The sequence below is a fragment of the Rana temporaria genome, chromosome 4, assembly GCF_905171775.1.
Source record: "Rana temporaria chromosome 4, aRanTem1.1, whole genome shotgun sequence".
In the NCBI taxonomy this organism is placed as follows: Eukaryota; Metazoa; Chordata; class Amphibia; order Anura; family Ranidae; genus Rana; species Rana temporaria.
The window spans coordinates 265,977,850-265,998,244 of record NC_053492.1 but is presented as its reverse complement, the minus strand read 5'-3'; the positions used below and the strand labels follow the sequence as shown (position 1 = coordinate 265,998,244).

The 20,395-nt window shown below is 45.1% G+C and overlaps 1 protein-coding gene across 1 annotated transcript in view; it reads right to left on the bottom strand.

The window, feature by feature from the left end:
- The window catches only part of AMD1 (adenosylmethionine decarboxylase 1), a 62,221-nt gene that overhangs the window by 12,645 nt on the left and 29,181 nt on the right, over positions 1-20,395 (bottom strand). Inside the window, exons 2-5 of the mRNA XM_040350244.1 lie at positions 11,579-11,665; positions 10,657-10,783; positions 2,267-2,369; positions 1,668-1,710 (exon numbers count right to left, since the gene is read on the bottom strand). Of these exons, the coding sequence (XP_040206178.1) occupies positions 1,668-1,710; positions 2,267-2,369; positions 10,657-10,783; positions 11,579-11,665 (360 nt within the window). The remainder of the gene's footprint in view (positions 1-1,667; positions 1,711-2,266; positions 2,370-10,656; positions 10,784-11,578; positions 11,666-20,395) is intronic.

Here is a 20,395-nt window from a genome sequence, read left to right as displayed (position 1 = left end):
CAAAATGCAGGTAAAGGACCGGGCCCCTTTTTGCAATTCGGGACTGCGTCGCTTTAACCGACAATTGCGCGGTCGTGTGACGTGGCTCCCAAACAAAATTGGCATCCTTTTTTTCCCACAAATAGAGCTTTCTTTTGTTGGTATTTGATCACCTCTGCGGTTTTTATTTTTTGTGCTATAAACAAAAATAGAGCGACAATTTTGAAAAATGCAATATTTTTTTCTTTTTGCTATAATAAATATCCCCCAAAAATATATAAAAAAAATGTTTGTTCCCGTTTAGGCCGATACGTATTCTACAAATTTTTGGTAAAAAAAAAAAAAAAATCGTTTACAAATCGTTTACAAAATAGTGGATAGTTTTATTGCATTTTTATTAATTTTTTTTTTTTTACTACTAATGGCGGAGATCAGCGATTTTTTTCGTGACTGCGATATTATGGGGGACACTTCGCACAATTTTGACACATTTTTGGGACCATTGTCATTTTCACAGCAAAAAATGCATTTAAAATTCATTCTTTATTGTGGAAATGACAGTTGCAGTTTGGGAGTTAACCACAGGGGGCGCTGAAGGGGTTATGTTTCACCTAGTGTGTGTTTACAACTGTAGGAGTGACGTCATCGATTGCGTCTCCCTATAAAGGGGATGACACGATCGATGCAGCCGCCACAGTGAAGCACGGGAAAACCGTGTTTACACGCTGCTCTCCCCGTTCTTCAGTTCGAGGACCGATCGCGGGACCCCAGCAGCGATCGGGTCCGTGGGTCTCGGAGCTTCGGACCGGGTCGCGGGAGCGCGCCCGCGGCTGGGTAGATGTAAAGGACGTGCCGGTACGTCCATCTGCCCAGCCGTGCCATTCTGCTGACGTATATCGTCGTGCGGCGGTCGTTAAATGGTTAAACTGTAATAGTGGCAAACACTCCAACTAAACTACATTTCATACTGCAGACCATTAGGCTGAAGGCCTTTGCTACAGGGCAGATTTTAACCATTTCCCCCCCAATAGTGCAAACTATTTTTGCTTTTGTTTTGTCAGGTCATGTAAAATTACTACGGGTTACTGTTCTTTGCACAGCTTTATTGAAAAACCCATTTTATCCACACTGCTCTAATGTCCACAAAATCTAGGAAAGTATCAAGCAGGATCCCCAAATTTGGAAACAAGTACAACAGGATGCCATATTTAAAGGGTGTATTTTGCATGTACAGAGTTCTTTATAAAGAAAATGAAAACCCAACTCCAGCCAAACTTTCACTTAATTTCAGCTGACTGACACTCTGACCTGCAAAATTACCTAAGCTACATAAAATGCTTTTGTAATCACATTAACTTGTATAGGGAGAGAGAAACAATTTAGTGGCAAACTGCTGACACAGGGAGATTCAATAAAACTGGTGCAATCAGAATCTGGTGCAGCTGTTCATAGTAGCAAATCAGTTTCCAACGTCAGCTTGTTCAATTAGGCTTTGGCAATAAAACCTAGAAGCCGATTGGTTTCTATGCAGAGCTGCATCAAATTTTGCACTCTCCAGTTTTAGTAAATAACCCACAGACCTCAATACAAGTTGTTTAAAGCATATACAGCCAGGTGTGCTCTCCACTCTGAAGTAGAGTCAATACCCTTTAGCCTTTTCCTAAAAACATCCCAACAAGAAAACTCACCAGCAATCAGAATTCATACGTCCCATGCAATAAGCTGCTCCATCTAAATTGGGAGGAAAAAAGGTTTAAAAAAAAATAAATAAAATAAATAATCATTGCTTCAGAAGCATTATCAAAGTCCTAGTCAATGAACTGCCCAATAACAATTATCCCACAGAAATCAAAGAAACCGATGAGCATGATAGAAAACATTTACAAAGAAAATCACAAACGAGAACGAGTCTGAAGTTAAGTGTTGCCCTCTGCTCCAAGGCCAGCCATAGAGTGAATTACTGCAACCTGTGATTGCAGGAAAGAAATTGGCTCAATTCCCCTATCAACACAGACTGTGCTGACAGGGGAATCCCTCTTGCAGATACATTGTATTCTGCCGGCCAGGGAAGCAGTCCCTGCCAGGAGAAAACAGTGAATATTGCTAGCGGCTATAACAGCTGCTAGAGATCACATGTAAAATCCGGCAGGCTGGTTATACCAAAACTGATCGACCAACTTGGTACATTCAGCCTGCCTATACATGGTTCGAAATTCGAACTGTCTATGGCCAGCTTAACATCACAAGTCATAAAACAAGCATCCTCATGGACAGACATACAACTTACTTGGAAAGATTTCATTTAGGAATTCAACTTCTTCCTGGAAATTTCTGTGCGGGTATTCCTGGTGGTCTGGTTTCATAAAATTTTTACGCGAGTAAAAAAAGTTCTATAAAAAATAGGACATTGAACCATTTAAAAAGGATTTGGCCAAACAGGATTAAAAGATGCAAAACAAAAATTTAGACTAGACAGCAGAAAAGCTATGGTAGAAACCAGCAATACTTACAGCAGCTCACAAAAGTGAGTACACCCCTCACATTTTAAATGTTTATTCCATCTTTCCATGTGACAACACTGAAGAAATGACACTTTGCTACAATGTAAAGCAGTGAGTGTACAGCTTGTATAACAGTGTACATTTTATGTCCCCTCAAAATAACTCAACACAACCATTATATGTCTAAACTGCTGGCAACAAAAGTGAGTACACCCTCTAAGTGAAAATTTCCAAAATGGTGCCCAAAGTGTCAATATTTTGTGTGGCCACCATTATTTTCCAGCACTGCCTTGACCTTCAGTTCACCAGAGCTTCACAGGTTGCCACCGGAGTCCTCTTCCACTCCTCCATGACGACATCACAGAGCTGGTGGATGTTAGAGACCTTGCCTTCCTCCACCTTGCATTCGAGGATGCCCCACAGATGCGCAATAGGGTTTAGGTCTGGACACATGCTTGGCCAATCCATCACCTTTACCCTCAGCTTCTTTAGCAAGGCAGAGGTCATCTTGAAGCTGTTTGGGGTCGTTATGTTGGAATATGCCCCAGATCATGACACTCCCACCACCATGCTTGACTGTAGAGACACACTTGTCTTTGAACTCATCTGGTTGCCACCACACAATTGACACCATCTGAACCACAAATTCATCTTTGTCTCAGACCACAGGACATGGTTCCAGTAATCCATGTCTTTAGTCTGCTTGTCTTCAGCAAACGGTTTGCATGCTTTGTGCATCATCTTTAGAAGAGGCTTCCTTCTGGGATGACAGCCATGCAGACCAATTTGATGCAGTGTGCGGCCTATGGTCTGAGCACTGACAGGCTGACCCCCCCCCACCCCTTCAACCTCTGCAACAATGCTGGCAGCACTCATATGTATTTCCCAAAGACAACCTCTGGATAGGACGCCGAGCACGTGCACTCAACTTCTGTGGTCGACCATGGTGAGACCTGTTTTAAGTGGAACCTGTCCTATTAAACCGCTGTATGGTCTTGGCAATCTTATAACCTAGGCCATCTTTATGTAGAAGAACAATTCTCTTTTCATATCCTCAGGAGTTTTTTGCCATGGAGGTACCATGTTGAACTTTCAGAGACCAGTAAGAGCGATAACAAATTTAACACACCTGCTCCGCATTCACACCTGAGACCTTGTAACACTAGTCACATAACACTGGCAAGGGAAAATGGCTAATTGGGTCCCAATTTGGACATTTTCACTTAGGGGTGTTACTCACTTTTGTTGCCAGCAGTTTAGACATTATTGGCTGTGTGTTGACTTATTTTGAGGGGACAGCAAATTTACACTGTTATACAAGCTGTACACTCACTACTTTACATTGTAGCAAAGTGCCATGTCTTCATGAAAAGATAATAAAATATTTACAAAAATGTGAAGGGTGTACTCACTTTTGTGAGATACTGTATATAACAGCTTAAATAAAATTTGTATTATATTATACAGGATTTATATAGCGCCAGTTTCCACAGCGCTTTACAATGTGGGGGGGGGGGGGGGGGGACACACAATTACAATACAGAAGGGACAGGAGGGCCCTGCTCGTGGAGCTTACATTCTAAAGGGAAGGGGGGAGGCGCTACGAAAAGGTAATAAGCTGTGGGGGATGTCTGGTGGAGGTGGCTCAGATACAGTACTTGGGTGGGTGAGGGATATGCTTCCCTGAATAAATGAGTTTAGGGATCTCCCAAAGGTGGGCAGGGTGTTTTGGGGGATGGCATGCTTGCCCCCAGAGAAGTCCTGGAGGCAAGCATGAGAGGAGTAACAAGGGAGCTAGTGAGCAGGAGGTCTTAAGAGGAGCGGAGAGGACGATATGGGTGATATCTGCAGATGAGGTTGGTGATGTAGCTGGGAGTGATGTTGTGGATGGCCTTTTATGTTGTGGTTAGAATTTTATATGATGGGGTACAGGAAAAGCCAATGACGGGATTGGCAGAGAGGAGCAGTTAGGGCTTTCAATTGGTACTAAAATTGACCAAGAATATCTTTAAAACGATATTAAACCCAAAACCTACAATACCATATTGCAGCCTACCAATCATTCGATGTGGTGGCTGCATTAGTTTTAGGCTTTTACCCCCTTTTCATGTTCACCTGGTGATCTGGCCAGAAACACCTCCAGTATTAGAGAGCCCCCACTCTGGATGAAGGAGTAACGACACCTTTGGACATCAGCATTGTGAGTCTGGGAGGAGAGGAGTGAGATGTACTAGCAGATTTAAATACACTAACAGATAAAAGCCAAGCTCCATCTAACAATTTTTAAGCAGCTACAGCAGTTTTGTTCCTTTTGGGATAAAGATTTCCCATAAATATATAAAAGCTGATAATTGTAAGCACCCCTGTCTAATAGTTTGTCTCTATCATCAAGCTATTACATCTGCAGGACAGACTGTTCTATTGAAAAAACAGACTTACTGGCAGGATCACCTGGCTAAAACAAATACAATTTGCTTTTGGGTTTAATACTAATTTAAATACTTTAATCAGTATCCTTAAAGGTGAACTGTAGTCTTTTTAATGTTTTTGCTATACATGTAAAAGCCACTGTGTGTCCTTTTAAATCCCAGCACTCTCCATAAAGGAAGGTCATCCTTATTTCCATTACAAGGGATGTTGTTGCAAAAAAAACTTTAAAGTGTCATTATCCCTCTGTGTTCGCACCCAGAAGTGAACGCATACGGAAGTCATGCACATATATGTTAACAGTATTCTAGTGCTAGACTTGTGCAACCACTTGAGGCCCAAGCCTATTTGTTTACAAGTTAAAATCAGTATTTTTGCTAGAAAATTGCTTATAACCCCCAGACATTTTTTTTTTATATAAATATAAGCAGTGGGCCATATTCTGAGTATAGTTACGACACAGTATCTCAGGATACTCCGTCGTATCTCTCTTTTTTGGCCCGTGTTTCTATGCGAGTGATTCTTAGAATCATTTTCGCATAGATACGCTTAAGATCCGACATGTGTAAGTCACTTACACTGTCGGATCTTGAATGTAATTACCCAGCCGGCCGCTAGGGGGCGTTTATGTTCAGGTCAGGTCAGGTCAGGACGTCGCTAACGTCGTTTGCGTAAGCGCAAGGTTACCCCTGCTATGAGGGGTAACCTTACGCCAGTCCCACATACGCCATGTTAAGTATGGCGTCGGGTCCGCGTCGTCTTTTCCCGTCGGGTACGTCGTTTCCCTAAGTCGTTCTTGAATACAACTCTACGTCAATGACGCACACGTCGGCGTCATTGATGTTTTACGCCGAGAACTGGAGCATGCGCACTGGGCTATTTTAAGCCGGGCGCATGCGTAGTTCGTTCGAATCGGGGGCGCGCTTAATTTAAATACAAGCCGCCCCCTTGGATTTACGTGGGGATACGCCGGGCCAATTACACTACGCCGCCCCAAACTACGGAGCAAGTGTTTGGGGAATACAGCACTTGCTCCTGTAGGTTGGGGCGGCGGAGTGTAAATGGCTTACGTGACGCCCGCCCGAAATCTACGGGAATATGGCCCAGAGACCCTAGAGAATAAAACAGATTGTTGCAATACTTTGTGACATATTTGCACAGCCGTCTTACAAAACACAATTTTTGGGGGGAAAAAATACACTTAACCACTTGCCGACCGCACTGTAGCCGTACTACAGTGCAGCTTGATAATTCTGGGAGGGCGTACATGGACGTCCTTCCCAGAATGGCACACACAGGAATATCTGTGACTGCCAGGTCGCATCACGGCCGCCGACAGTGGACGTTTACCATGTGATCGCTCCGTCAAATGACGGAGCGATCACATGTAAACAAACCGCCGTCATGACACGACACCGGTTCCTCTCTCCCCACTCTGTACCGATCGGTACAGTGTGAGGGGGAGAGATCGGATGCAGCAGTGTTGCATGTGTAGTGCCCACAGCCCTGCTCAGTGAGAACTGCAGCCTCAGCCAGCCATCCATACTCCAGCCATACCAAAAGGGCTGAAAAACACTGCTTATACTAGAGTACATACGGTACAACTTCAAAAAACTCACCATGCCTCTTTCTAAATACCTTGGCATGTCTACTTTCCAAAAAGGGGTCATTTGTACTTTTCTGGCATGTTAGGGTCTCAAGAAATGATAGGCCGTCAGTACATCAGATGTGATCAATTTTCAGAGATTGGTACCATAGCTTGTGGACTCCAACTTTCACAAAGACCAAATATACACCAATTTGGGTTATTTTTACCAAAGATTTTGGCCAAAATTTAAGAAAAATTACTAATTTGCTAAAATTTTATAACAGAAAGAAAAATTCATTTTTTACAGAATTTTCAGTCTTTTATAGCGGCGAAAAAAAGAGAAAAAGGACAAAAGTAATATGGGTACAGTGTTGCATGACTAATTGTCATTCAAGATGTGAGAGCACCGAAAGCTGAAAATTGGTCTAGTTAGGAAGTGGGTTTAAGTGCCCAGTGGTTAAATAGAAATAAAATAAAATAAAAGAGAACACTAAAAGTTAGCCCAACCTGTCATGCTTCAAAATTGCACACTCACGGAACAGCAACAAACTTTGGTACTTAATCTCTCTCTATAGGCAACATTTCTACAGGTTACCAGCTTAGAGGTCTTGTGCTAGAATTATTGCACTCGTTCTAATGATCGTGGCAAAACATCACAGGCTAGATTCAGGTAGCTGCACGTGATCTTACGGGGGCGCAGCGTATCGTATTTACGCTGCGCCACCGTAAGTTTGAGAGGCAAGTGCTGTATTCACAAAGCACTTGCCTCCTAACTTACGGCGGCGTAGCGTAAATGGGACCGGCGTAAGCGCGCCTAATTCAAATGAGGGGGCAGGTTTTATTTAAATTAATGGTGACCACGTGTATTTTACGAACGGTGCATGCTCGAAATCCCGCCGTAAATCGTCATTGCTTTCGACGTGAACGTAAATTACGTCCAGCCCTATTCGCGAACGACTTACGCAAACGACGTAAAAAATTAAAATTTCGAAGCGGGAACAACGTCCATACTTAACATTGGCTGCGCCTCCTAATAGCAGGAGCAACCTTATGCTGAAAAAGCCTAACGTAAACGACGTAAATAAATTGCGCCAGCCGTACGTACGTTTGTGAATCGGCGTATCTAGGTCATTTGCATATTCTATGCCGAAAACAACGGAAGCGCACCTAGCGGCCAGCGTAAAAATTGCACACAATTATACGCCGCCGTATTCAAGTTACGTCGGCAGAGGAAGCCTATTTTTTGAACGTATCTGCCTTTGAGAATTGGCGTAAAGATACGACGGTGCAGATAACTACTACCTGAATCTAGCCCCACATGTGTGGTTTGAATCCTGTTAACATATGTGGGCATGACTTGTGCATGCGTTCGCTTCTTGCGGTGAATCTGCCGCTGAGACCACTTATATTAAAGCAGACCGGTATTTAACGTCAAAGTAGCGACTTATATCCACGTGGGCGCAGGCCTGTCGGAACTAGACAGGCAAAGCAAGCAACTGCTGGGGGCCCCGAGCTGGCCAGGGGCCCCCAAGCAGGAGCCTGTTCATTCCGTTGCAGGGATGGGGGCTTTCGTTTTGCTGAGGAGAGAGAAGCAGGGGCGAACTGGGCTGTGTGGCTGCCGGATATTTCCTGCGATGTCTGTTACTTTAACTTTTTTTTTTTCCCCGGCAGTGACCAGTCTTCCCTCTCTGCTTGCTTGAGCAGATCAGAGTCAGTGTATCAAAGCTCCTCCCCTCCTCAGTCCCTCCTGTAAACACACACACACACACACGAGGAGGAAGAGGAGGAGGGGGGAGAAGGGACGCTCTTGATCTCGGGTCTGCTCTAAAGTTTTTATTATGCTTTGCTTTGTAGATGGAGGGGGGAGAGTGTCTACCCCCTACCCATCTCCCTTGCACTGGTTCCTTTCTCTTACAAAGCCCCCCCAGCACATATCTGACCCCCCTAGCACATGTGGGCACGGTGGCTGCATTTGATGGGGCACGGTGGCTGCATATGATGGGGCACGGTGGCTGCATATGATGGGGCACGGTGGCTGCATATGATGGGGCACGGTGGCTGCATATGATGGGGAACGGTGGCTGCATATGATGGGGAACGGTCGCTGCATATGATGGGGAACGGTCGCTGCATATGATGGGGAACGGTCGCTGCATATGATGGGGAACGGTCGCTGCATATGATGGGGAACGGTCGCTGCATATGATGGGGCACGGTGGCTGCATTTGATGGGGCACGGTGGCTGCATTTGATGGGGCACGGTGGCTGCATTTGATGGGGCACGGTGGCTGCATTTGATGGGGCACGGTGGCTGCATTTGATGGGGCACGGTGGCTGCATTTGATGGGGCACGGTGGCTGCATTTGATGGGGCACGGTGGCTGCATTTGATGGGGCAACGGTGGCTGCATTTGATGGGGCAACGGTGGCTGCATTTGATGGGGCACGGTGGCTGCATTTGATGGGGCACGGTGGCTGCATTTGATGGGGCACGGTGGCTGCATTTGATTGGGCATGGTGGCTACATTTGATGGGGCACGGTGGCTGCATTTGATGGGCAGGAGACCATTTGTGAGGTCAGGCACTGATGTTGGACAAGAAGGCCTGGCTCGTAGTTTCCAATCTAATTCATCCAAAAAGGTGTTCTATCGGGTCGAGGTCAGGACTCTGTGCAGGCCAGTCAAGTTCCTCCACCCCAAACTCGCTCATCCATGTCTTTATGGACCTTGCTTTGTGCACTGGGTGAACGTAAACTGTATCGCTATGCTGTGGTTCCTGTAGGCTTTGCGTGCGGGGGGGGGGGGGGGGGGGGCTGGGGTTTTGGGGCCTCCATGTCCATTTTGCTTGGGGCCCCCAAATTCCTTCAAACGGCCCTGGTGGGCGGTCCAGAAGTGGTTAAACAGGTAACCTGTAAAGGCGTTTAAAGCGTTACCTATGGAGATTTTTAAGTACTGTAGTTTGTAACCATTCCACGAGCGTGTGCAGTTTTAAAGTGTGACATGTTGAGCAACCATTTACTCAGCGTAACATCTTTCACATACAAAAACTGGGGAAATATTTTTTAAAAATAAATGAGTGATTTTTCCAAAAAAAGTCACGTGTGCAAAACTGCTGTGCAAATACTGTGTAACAAACTGCAACAATTGAGTCCACTGAGAGGTATCGGAGGTGACGTTGGCGACAGATTGCCCCTCTTTTTTACATGCTCAATTGTATTTTGGATTATGTGAGTACCCCTGTCTATTTTCTTTGAGAATTAAAATTTTTAAAACGGTATCACACCATCGATGCTTTATTTCTTTGGGGCGAGAAACTGACCAATCTGGGACGAGAACTCCAAGGAGGACCTGCCGTTGTTGGATCAGAGCCCATCGAGTGAACCATCTAATGTGGTTGGATCTATATGCTGTTACCTTACAGCAGTAAGGTAAGGGGACATCCTTACTTACCCTAAAAGGATCACTGGATACCCATTTTCCTCTCACTCCATATTGCGGACCTACACTTGCACTTTTGCTTTCTTGGACTTTTGAAATTTTACTTATATTTTTTGCTAATATTTTTCAAACTCTGTTGATGGACTGTTTATCACCAGTATAGGAGTGTCACTTAGCACAGTTACCTGGAATTTCTTTGCACCATTACTTATAGTGTATTTCATCACATTAAGAGGAACCTGTGTAGTTATATGATTTGCACCATTACTGTTATTGTTCACTGATCATTTATATTTATTTTTATGCTGATGCCATTTGGGCTATATTGCTCCTCATTTCAATTACACCTACTTTCATTCCCCTCCCCCACCTGTTTATTCACTTATCCATTCACCACTGATTAGCGCAGCACTACCCTCCCCATTTTAAACTGCAACAATTGCCATTTTATTCCCTAGGGTCTGCTAAGGAAAAAAAATAAAAATGTATAATGTTTGGGTATTAGGCAATTTTCTAGTAAAAATATGGATTTAAGCTTGTAAAAAAAAAAAAAAAAAAAAAAAAAAAAAAAAAGGAGGCCGTTGGCAAGCGGCACGAAAAATAAATAAATCTTGCCAGTAATAAGCAGCAAATCTAGGTTAACAATTATTTACATCCATTTGTGAATCTAGTAAATCTCCCTGAACAATCACTTCAGGTCTAAACTATAAAAAAACTCAACTTACCTGAATGGAATCAAACCCGCAATACTCCCTGGCGAGCTCTAACAGGGGAACCAGTGCTTGCAGTAAGAGGGTGGTACCACATGTCTTCAAAATGAAACGTCTCTTGGAGACAAACATGCTACTCTCACTGTATAAAAAAAAAGTTGAGAACAAGAAAATACACGTTTACTAAATGCTTGCAAGTGGTAATAGCCAATGTACACTGGACAGACTAGGGTCCCTTTATATGCCGATTTATGTATAAAACTCAAAGTGCAGGGCAAACAGGATCACTTGATGCAGACCACCACAATCCTACTTTCCTTTTTGCTCTTCTGCTGCTCCATTCAGCTATCAGAGAAAGAAAAGCAAAGCCTTATGTGAGCTACAAGTCAGCCGAGAGATTTAGCTCACACAGGGCTTTTTACATTACCGTGTGATAGAAATGATCCATCTGTTATCGCATGCTCCGCTATACCCAGAGTTCAAATTCTCAACATAACTTCCCAGCTCTTCAAAACTTACAGAAAGGAAGCCAAGCAGGATTTTCCAGTCCTTGAGTTTTCAGAAAAGTGCATTTAAAGAAGGTAAGCAGCAAATTTTTAATATTTTTTAAAGTTATACTATGTGAATGGAACATGTAACAAATATAAAGTAGCGGTTATCCCAAATTGGCTATAAAGTGGAAATACACCAAGAATGATCCTAGTGACAAGGTTATTTCCTACACAGAGCCATCTGTCTTGTCAAGAGTTTGCAGGTGAAAGTCAAATCATGGACATCTTGTGTTGCCTCAATGCCCCAGTATAATGTCAGTGATTCCCCCAATTCCTCACAAACAAAAAACTTTAAACGCTTTTACGTAAACTAAACTTCTATCACACTGGTCATTTTAGAAGTTAACTACCAATCTAATCAAAATAAATGTTTGTAACATAGTTACCTGAGTACATAAGCTTCCTGCTTGTCATTTTTTGTCACACTTATGATCAGACAATGAACATTCTCCAAAAGTTTGTCCCACTCAAACCTGAAACAGAAAACATAGCAACAATTACATAGGGGAAACCAGTATTCAAACCACAACATCTCTTTAAATAAGGGTGGATTTGATTTAAATCACTAGTAAAAAGGCTTGATTCAAATCATAATTTTTAAAGAGCAACTGTCATGTGCCCCAGCGGCTCCTCCTCTGACCCGCTTTTGACTCACTGACAGTCCCATTCACTTTAATGAGACGGCTGGTGATGCGGCAGTGACAAGGTGAGGGACGCGATGGCAGCAGGTGAGTGGATGCCCGCTAAGAGGCCCTGTCATGATGGATCTGAAATGACAGGTGCTCTTTAAAATGTAAGGACTTATTCTTGGTAATAGTTAGAATATTTGCAAACAAAATGAAGGCTTCAATTTAGAATAAGCTATTAGGTTAGTAAAACAGCGATATCAGAACCGATTTTAGGTTAATAGGTCAATCACACAGTTGAACTACTCAAATTCGTTAATGAAAATAACATTGTCAGTGCATGTCATCTTAGCTTGCAGAGCTTGGATTCACAGAGTTTACCAAAAATGTAGGCATTGCAGAATATACAGCCTCATGCTACCAAGGTTCATTTCATGCTGAATAAACGAAATTACTAATGTATCGTAAATAAAAAATATATCTATAGATACTTCAAAAAGCATTTTATTTAAAAAAAATAAAAATCTGATTTAAAAAAAAGCAAAAAAAATAAATAAATCTGACTTGATTTTTTTTATTGATTTTTATCCACCCTGCTTTAAGTGCACAAAACGTCATTCAGTAACTGCAACATACACCTAGCCTTGCTTCTAGGGTCCATATAATAATTTACAGAGTTCTCACTTTTGGTTTATCAACTAAATTATGCAGAAATTAGTTAAAGCAGACCTTGCCCCTCCCCATCAACTTTCTCCCATTTCCTAACACTCACACAGTTTGATATTTATGACTGGGGGGGGGGGGGGGGGGTTGGGGGTGAATACGGTCTTCTCCATAAGGGTGTCGGCAGTCCAATCAGCTGAGATGCAGACCCTGCGAGTTTATAAACTCCTTTGTGCAGCTGTATATTTTTTTTCTTTTAAGGCATTACCTGTATTGAGATCTTGTGCTGTACATTTGTTCTAAAAATCTCAATACTGGGTAAAAGACAGACAGCTTGGCTCAGCCCCGACCTCCATGCCACTGGCTTTGAATGACACTGGGGCATTGTATTCTGACACTGGACAGGGTACACTGATCAGTGGCTATAGCAGCTGACTGACAAAAGATTTCCAGCATTTTCCTTGAACAGAAGTCACACGATTGACTTCTGCTGAAGCAGGCAAATTGCGATCAGTCTATGGCCAGTTTTATTCAACGTTTCAGATTACTATTCTGCCTACCATAACTAAAGATTGGGGGCAAGGAGACGAGGCAAAAAACACAAAATTAAGCTTTTGTCAAAACAGTAACAGCCATTTTTTAAAAGCAACTGTTCTTGGTAGTCAGTAAAAACGATCCTGGCAATTGTTCTTTAAAGCAGGGGTGTCCAAACTTTTTTCAAAGAGGGCCAGATTTGATGAAGTGAACATGAGTACACTGCCCAACAAGAATTATGTGGCTGTGTGGTGAAGAGATGAGCTTGGGTGTGTTATTTGGATATACCATATAGATTTCTTTAGTGGCCATATGAATCCCAGAGCGCTGCTTAGGACTAAGGATGAGCTTGGGTGTGTTATTTATCGGCGTATAACACGCACGGGCTTACCATTGCCATGAATGCAGCCTTACCATTGCAACCTCACATGTGCCATGAATGCAGCCTTACCATTGCCATCAGTACAGCCTGATCGATGTCCATCTGCAGCCTCGGAGGGCAGAGGGAGGGGGGCAGGACGAGTGCCGACAGATTACTAACAGGAGAATCACTTGTTTACTCCGTGGCCTCTTTAAATACAAAGTCCCGCCTCCTATGATAGACAGAACATTCGTCCAATGGCATCCCAGGAGACGGGACTTCCAATACAGACGCTGCTGAGTAAACAGGAGATTCTCTTCATGTAATCTGATGGCGCTCGTCCTGCCCCCTCCAAGGCAGCGCAGATAAATACAGTATATATCTTTCCTGACGCATTCATGGCAGCACACACACTGGGTTGTGACTCCGCCTCCACAACCTGACAGGATTGGTTAGCTATAAATTTGAAGGGGAGACGCCCTGCACCATTCTCTTTTTTATCCTCACCTGACGGATTGGACGGACACGCAAGTAATGCCTCTTACCGCACATCGCCCCAGCAGGTTCATGCCTCTCCTGTTTGGAAGTCCCTCCTGTACAGTCTCTAAATGAGCTTTATGGTGGGAACCCCGCTCTGGTGGTCTCAGGGGCTCATGGAAATATCTGGCACATTTGTAGCAAGCTTTAAAGAAGCTTCAATTCTCGCAGTGACCCCCACTTTCCTCCTCTTCCTCTCCATTATGTACTGTCATGAATGTATTGTTTTCTAAAGCATTTACCATCAATTCATATTGCGGCAGTGTGCTATGGCACCCCCATACTGTCTGGGTCACCCCCACTATGTTTACTTCTGCCATGCAGTGTCTGTATTTATATCTGGTACCTTTTTACATCAGCTCTCGCCGAGCCTTGTAAAGCATTTACCATCAAGGTTATTTATATTGGTATCTTTGTGTTGGATCAGCTCTCTCGGCGGTGTGCTGTGGCACCCCCATACTGTCTGGGTCACCACCACTTATGTTTACTTCTGCCATACAGTGTTTGTTTTTATATCCGGTACCTTTTTGCATCAGCTCTCGCTGAGTCTTGTGGTTCCTCTGGCACCCCCATATTGTGTCATCACCACCGCGTCCTCCACGCCGGTCTGCGCATGCGCGCAGCACAACGATGACGCCGCCTGTCCCCTCTGCCCTCTTCCAAGATGGCGCCGGACGAGCGGGACGCTTCCGCGCATGCGCGAACGTGTCATCCGCGCCGCGACGGCAGCGGCGAATTAAAAAAAAAAAAAAAAAAAAACGTAGTCCTACGGCGGTGACTGGAAGCTGTCGTTTTGCTGCTCTGCCTTGCCAGAGTGAAGAATAATAAAGGTTGGTACACTGATGTCCCAGCCCAGCTGGCCCAAATGTATTTTACAGCCTAAATAAATAAATAAAGGGAAGTTTAAATGTATGAAGGGGAAAAAAATATATATAATTAATTATTAAAAAAAAATAAAAAGAATAATAAAAAATATAACTTTCTAATACTTAATGAATAAATAAAATTCATTGGGGGGGGGGGGGGGACATATTTAACGTCTCGCCCTTTCTCTCCTTTCCCTATTTTTTCTGGGCTGTCTCTTCTATCTTCTCATGGGGGTCACTGCCCTCGCAGACCACCATTAACTACTAGGTATAGAGGCCGTCCAGTAGGTGGTAAGTAGAGAAGAGACAAAAGAGAGCCTGACCACCAACGCTACTTTTTGGTAGCCCCATCGGGTCACAAGACGCAAGTTCACGGCAGACGGGATCAAGCCATGCTTCCGGCAGGTCACGCAGAAGTCGCTCAAGGTCGCCTCTCGCTATCATCACTCATAGCATAGCCGTTCGCGTCACAGCCGCTCCCGTCATAGTCGGTTTCACCGCAGACGATCACCTTCATCCCACCATGAACGGAGCTATTATACCAGCCCCATGGCAAACGCTTGCTGAGTATGCGGGGCTCCAGTCTTGCCAGATAATCGGCTTACCGCCTTTGCTTCAACAAAGCAACCAAGGAGAAGGAATGGGATGCCAGAGGGGCTTCACCGGCCATTACGCTCAGGCTTCAGAGACCCTCTAGGAGATGGAGGGGCGCCAGCCGGCGTCCAGCTCCCTCTTCTGTCACAACGCGCCTACGGCCGATTCATTTTTAATGCAACTCGCTAGGCACATTATCCTACCGATTGAGGATGCAGTTACCTTCCGGCACGTACTCGGTCGTAAAATCGATCTAGAGCTGAGGGAAGCTTACTACACAGCAGGAGGTGTTTGTAGGCCGGCTATCACCACGGCTGTAGTAGCTAAAGCCATCACTACAGGGGCGGCTAACGTTGAGAAGTCCATTCCAGAAGGGGCCGACCAGGAGAAAGTAATTTTTTCCCTGCAGAAAATAAAGTTGGCAGGTGACTTCATGACAGGAGCCTCAGTCGGGACGCAGCATCAGGATCGAACTGGTGCAAATTCCATATGTCGGCTCAGATCTTTTGGCGCAAAGCTGGGCTCAGCCATCTCCAAGTACCGGAGGAACATTTGGGCTAATTCCCTCCGATAGGAGACCGAAGCCCCAGAGGGGCCCCGTTTACAGGTGTAATCTTCCTGACAAGTACAGGGATGTAGGATCCTACCGTCCCGACAGAAAGCTCTAGAGGGACCGGAGGAATACTCGACCCTCCTTCTCGAGGGTACAGAAAGCCAAGGCCATCACATCTGGGGAACAGCAGAAGTCCCTTTGAGGGTTCGCCCGCCCACCTAATCAGGTGGGCGCCAGGCTCAAGGGATTCGTTCAAATATGATCAAGTCATATAATAGACCCATGGACACTGTCCACTACCAAGACCGGTCACAGACGGAGGTTCAGGGGCACATTGCCGGAGAACACATTCCAGCCTACCAGAGTACCGTCTTCCCCAGACAAAAGAAGGTTACCTCTACAATATGTAACAGAACTGTCACAAAGCGGGCAATAATAGAAGTACCTCCGCACCAAAGGGGAGGGAGTTTTATTCCTCCTTATTTAAAAGGAAAAAAAAAAAGGAAACGGGGGACCTGCGTCCAGTCCTGGACCTAGGTAGGCTCAACAAGAAGGTCAAAATGGAAGGTGGAAAGCCTTCACATCCCGATTCATCCCGCCTTCCAGGAGTTCCTTTGGTTCTCTATTAATCAGTCTCATTTCCATTTTCGGTGCCTCCCATTCGGCATCTCCTCGGCACTCAGAACATTCCCCAAAGTTCTCTTACCCCTGATTGCACTTCTCAGGGAGAAGGGGTTGCGGGTGCATCATTATTTGGATGACATCCTGCTCCTGGCGGCAAAAAATCAAGGGACACTGACTAAGTCATCATCGGAAGATATTGCTCACGGTCCTGCAAGACTTCGGTTGGCTAGTCAACTTGGAAAGAAAAGGGGGGCAGTCCCCAGCCCAGCGTAAACCATGGTTTTCTAGGAGCAGAATTGACTACCAGGCTGAACCAGGTACAATTCCCTCAAGAGAGGCTGAAGCCCTTAGGACAGAAGATGCAGAATCTGCTATCATCCAGACGCCTACAGGCCAGAACCTTCCTCAGTATTTTGGGGTCCATGTTTGTGACCATACCCGTAGTACAGTGGTCCCATTGGCATGCGGGTCTTACAAGACTCCTTTTTAAGGCAGTGGAGTGAAACGTCAATGCTCCAGACCATTCACATTCAAAGCAATCAGTGTGGCAGCGGATGCATCTGTCCAACCTCGGAATGTTCAGACGGATAGTTCCCCCAAGTCCAGAAGCAGCAGCATCGGATGCCAGCCATCAGGAATGGAGAGCACATTATCCGGACCAGGTAGCTCAAGGCCAGTGGCACTTTCGAACCCAGGGCATAGGGTCAAATATTTTAGAGCTCAGGGCAGCCTCTCAAGTCCTCAGGACCTTTGCGACTCTTCTAAGAGGAGAGGAGTGCCCTTATCAGGATGGACAACAAGGTGACGGTGCCATATATCTAGAGACAGGGAGGCACCAGGAGTCGGACGCTTCTGGAGGAAGTTCGCCCCATGTTGTAGTGGGCACAAGTGCACCTGCTAGATCTGAGGGCAGTGTATGTCTCGGCAGCACAGAATTTGTTGGCCGACTACCTAAGCTGAGAGACACTTTAAGCATTGAGTGGTCCCTGAACCAACAGGTACTCTCCATCATTATGAAAGTTGGGGAGTACCAGAAATCGACCTAGCGACCACGCCAGAAGACTTCAAGTGCCGGGGGTTCCTGTCCAGAGCCCACTTTCCACTAGTGGAAGGAGCAGAATGCCTAGTCCACCCATGGAACTTCGAGCTGGGGTACATTTTCCCTCCAGCTCCTCTAATCACGAGACCCCTGTCCCGACTTCGGAGGTCCTCAGCAATGGTTTTGCAGTAATTCCGTTCCGGCCAAGGAGGCCATGGGTTACGACCCTGCTACAACTCAGTACGCAGCTGCCAATTCATCTTCCAGTAACCAGGGATCTCCTATATCAAGGGCAATTCCTCCATCTAGTCCAGAGAAGCTGCATCTGACAGCCTGGAAGTTGAGGAGGATAGGTTAAGGGGGCAAGGATGCTCTCGGGGAATAAGATCGGCCCTAATGCAAGCTCAAGAGAACTCCACTAATGTCACCTACACTAGGATCGGGGAGAGGTTCGTGTCGATGTCGCAGGAAGAGATTGGAATCCTATCTCACAGAACCATCTCAGATTCTTGAATTTCTCCAGTCAGGACTTAACAAGGGCTGAGCTCGGGTACCCTGAGGGTGCAATTATCCGCCCGTTCAGCCAAAACGGGTGCTAGTTGGGTTCTTCATCCTCTGGTCACTCAATTCCTCAGAGCCTACGTAAAGATCAGGCACCTGAGAGGACAGTCTTTCCAACATGGGACCTACCAGAGGTACTCGAGGCCCTGTCCAATCCACCCTTTTCCGTTCAACTTAATCTCACGGTGGAACCCGACTCTGAAGATGGCTTTCCTTACCTCAGCTAAAGGGGTGTCGGAGAATCAAACCCTTCGGCTACGGATCCCTATTTAATGTTCTTCCTGGCAAAGTGGTACTGAAGCCTTCAGACCAATTTAGTCCAGAGGTAGCTTCCTCCTTTCATCATATCCAGGACATCGTTCTTCCATCTTTTTCTAATGGGAGGGGTGAGACCCATGCCTTGAATGTCAAGTCTACCATCTCCAGCTACCTCACAGCTACATCTCACCTGAGGAGGAAGGATTCTCTCCTGATTATCCCACACAGGAACAGACTAGGTCAGGCAGCTACCTCCCATACCATTTCCTCTGGCTTAGTTAAAGCTATCAGGGAGACCTATTCCATCCAGAAACTTACGGCTCCGGAGGGCATTAGGGCTCATTTGATAGAGGCAGTGGCCACTTCATGGGCAGCATATTGCGGATTTCACCAAAGACCATATGCAGAGCAACAACTTGGTCTTCCCGACACACCTTCATTTCTCACTACAGAGTGAATTCTGCTCACCTGGATACTGCCGACTTCGGCAGATCTGTTGTTGGAACCAATTTCTCAGCGCTATAAAGAATAAATATTACCGTTTTCTTGCACCCTCCCGACTGGCGAGTTATTTCCCAGTGTGTGTGCTGCCATGAATGCGTCAGGAAAACGGAAAATTGTATACTCACCTTTCCGTAATTTTCCTTTCCTGACGCATCTTCATGGCAGCACACAGATGCCCACCCAACTGTTTTGTTTAGTGATGATATATACAGAGAATGGTGCAGGGCGTCTCCCCTTCAAATTTATAGCTAACCAATCCTGTCAGGTTGTGGAGGCGGAGTCACAACCCAGTGTGTGTGCTGCCATGAAGATGCGTCAGGAAAGGAAAATTACGGAAAGGTGAGTATACAATTTTCCGTTTTTGTGGCCCTGGGGGCCACAAACAATATATATATATCCAAATCCCCAGGGGGGCCATATTAAATCAACAGGGGGCCGCATTTGGCCTGCAGGCCGGACTTTGGACATACCTGCTTTAAAGCAACCGTGTCAGCCAAGCCCAAGCATAAAAAAAAAAAAAAAAAAAAAACAGCTGCAGCTGTCCCCACAAAGGAATAGAGGAAAGGAGTAGAGGAAATTCACACCTTTCCAGTGTAGTGCGTTACCACATTGTATGTCACAGAGCCATTTATTCCCTGTAGAATCCCAACACAGCTCATGCTGCATCAGAATTGTGAAAGTATGGTTTTCAGGTTAGTGTACACTTATTAATGCAATAGACCAAGACTAGTGCAAATAGGTCCTTAACCACTAAAGACCCAGACCTTTAGGCAGCTAAAGGACCCGGGCAGGTTTTGCGATTCAGCACTGCATCGCTTTAACAGACAATTGCGCGGTTGTGCGACGTGGCTCCCAAACAAAATTTGCGTCCTTTTTTCCCACAAATAGAGCTTTCTTTTGTTGGTATTTGATCACCTCTGCGGTTTTTATTTTTTGCACTATAAACAAAGATAGAGCCACAATTTTGAAAAAAATGCTATATTTTTTACTTTTTGCTATAATAAATATCCCCCAAAAATATAAAAAAAAAAAAACGGTTGGTTTGCACAAAATTTATAGCGTTTACAAAATAGGGGATAGTTTTATTGCATTTTTATTAATATTTTTTTTTACTACTAATGGCGGCGATCAGCGTTTTCTTTTGTGACTGCGACATTATGGCGGACACTTCGGACAATGACACATTTTGGGGACCATTGTCATTTTCACAGCAAAAAATGCATTTAAAATGCATTGTTTACTGTGAAAATGACAATTGCAGTTTGGGAGTTAACCACAAGGGGGCGCTGAATTGGTCATGTATGACCTCATGTCTGTTTCTAACTGTAGGGGGGTGTGGCTGTAGGTGTGACGTAATCGATTGTGTATCCCTATAAAAGGGATCACACGATCGATGCTGCCGCCACAGTGAAGAACGGGGAAGCTGTGTTTACATATAGCTCTCCCCGTTCTTCAGCTCCGGGGACCGATCGCGGGACTCCAG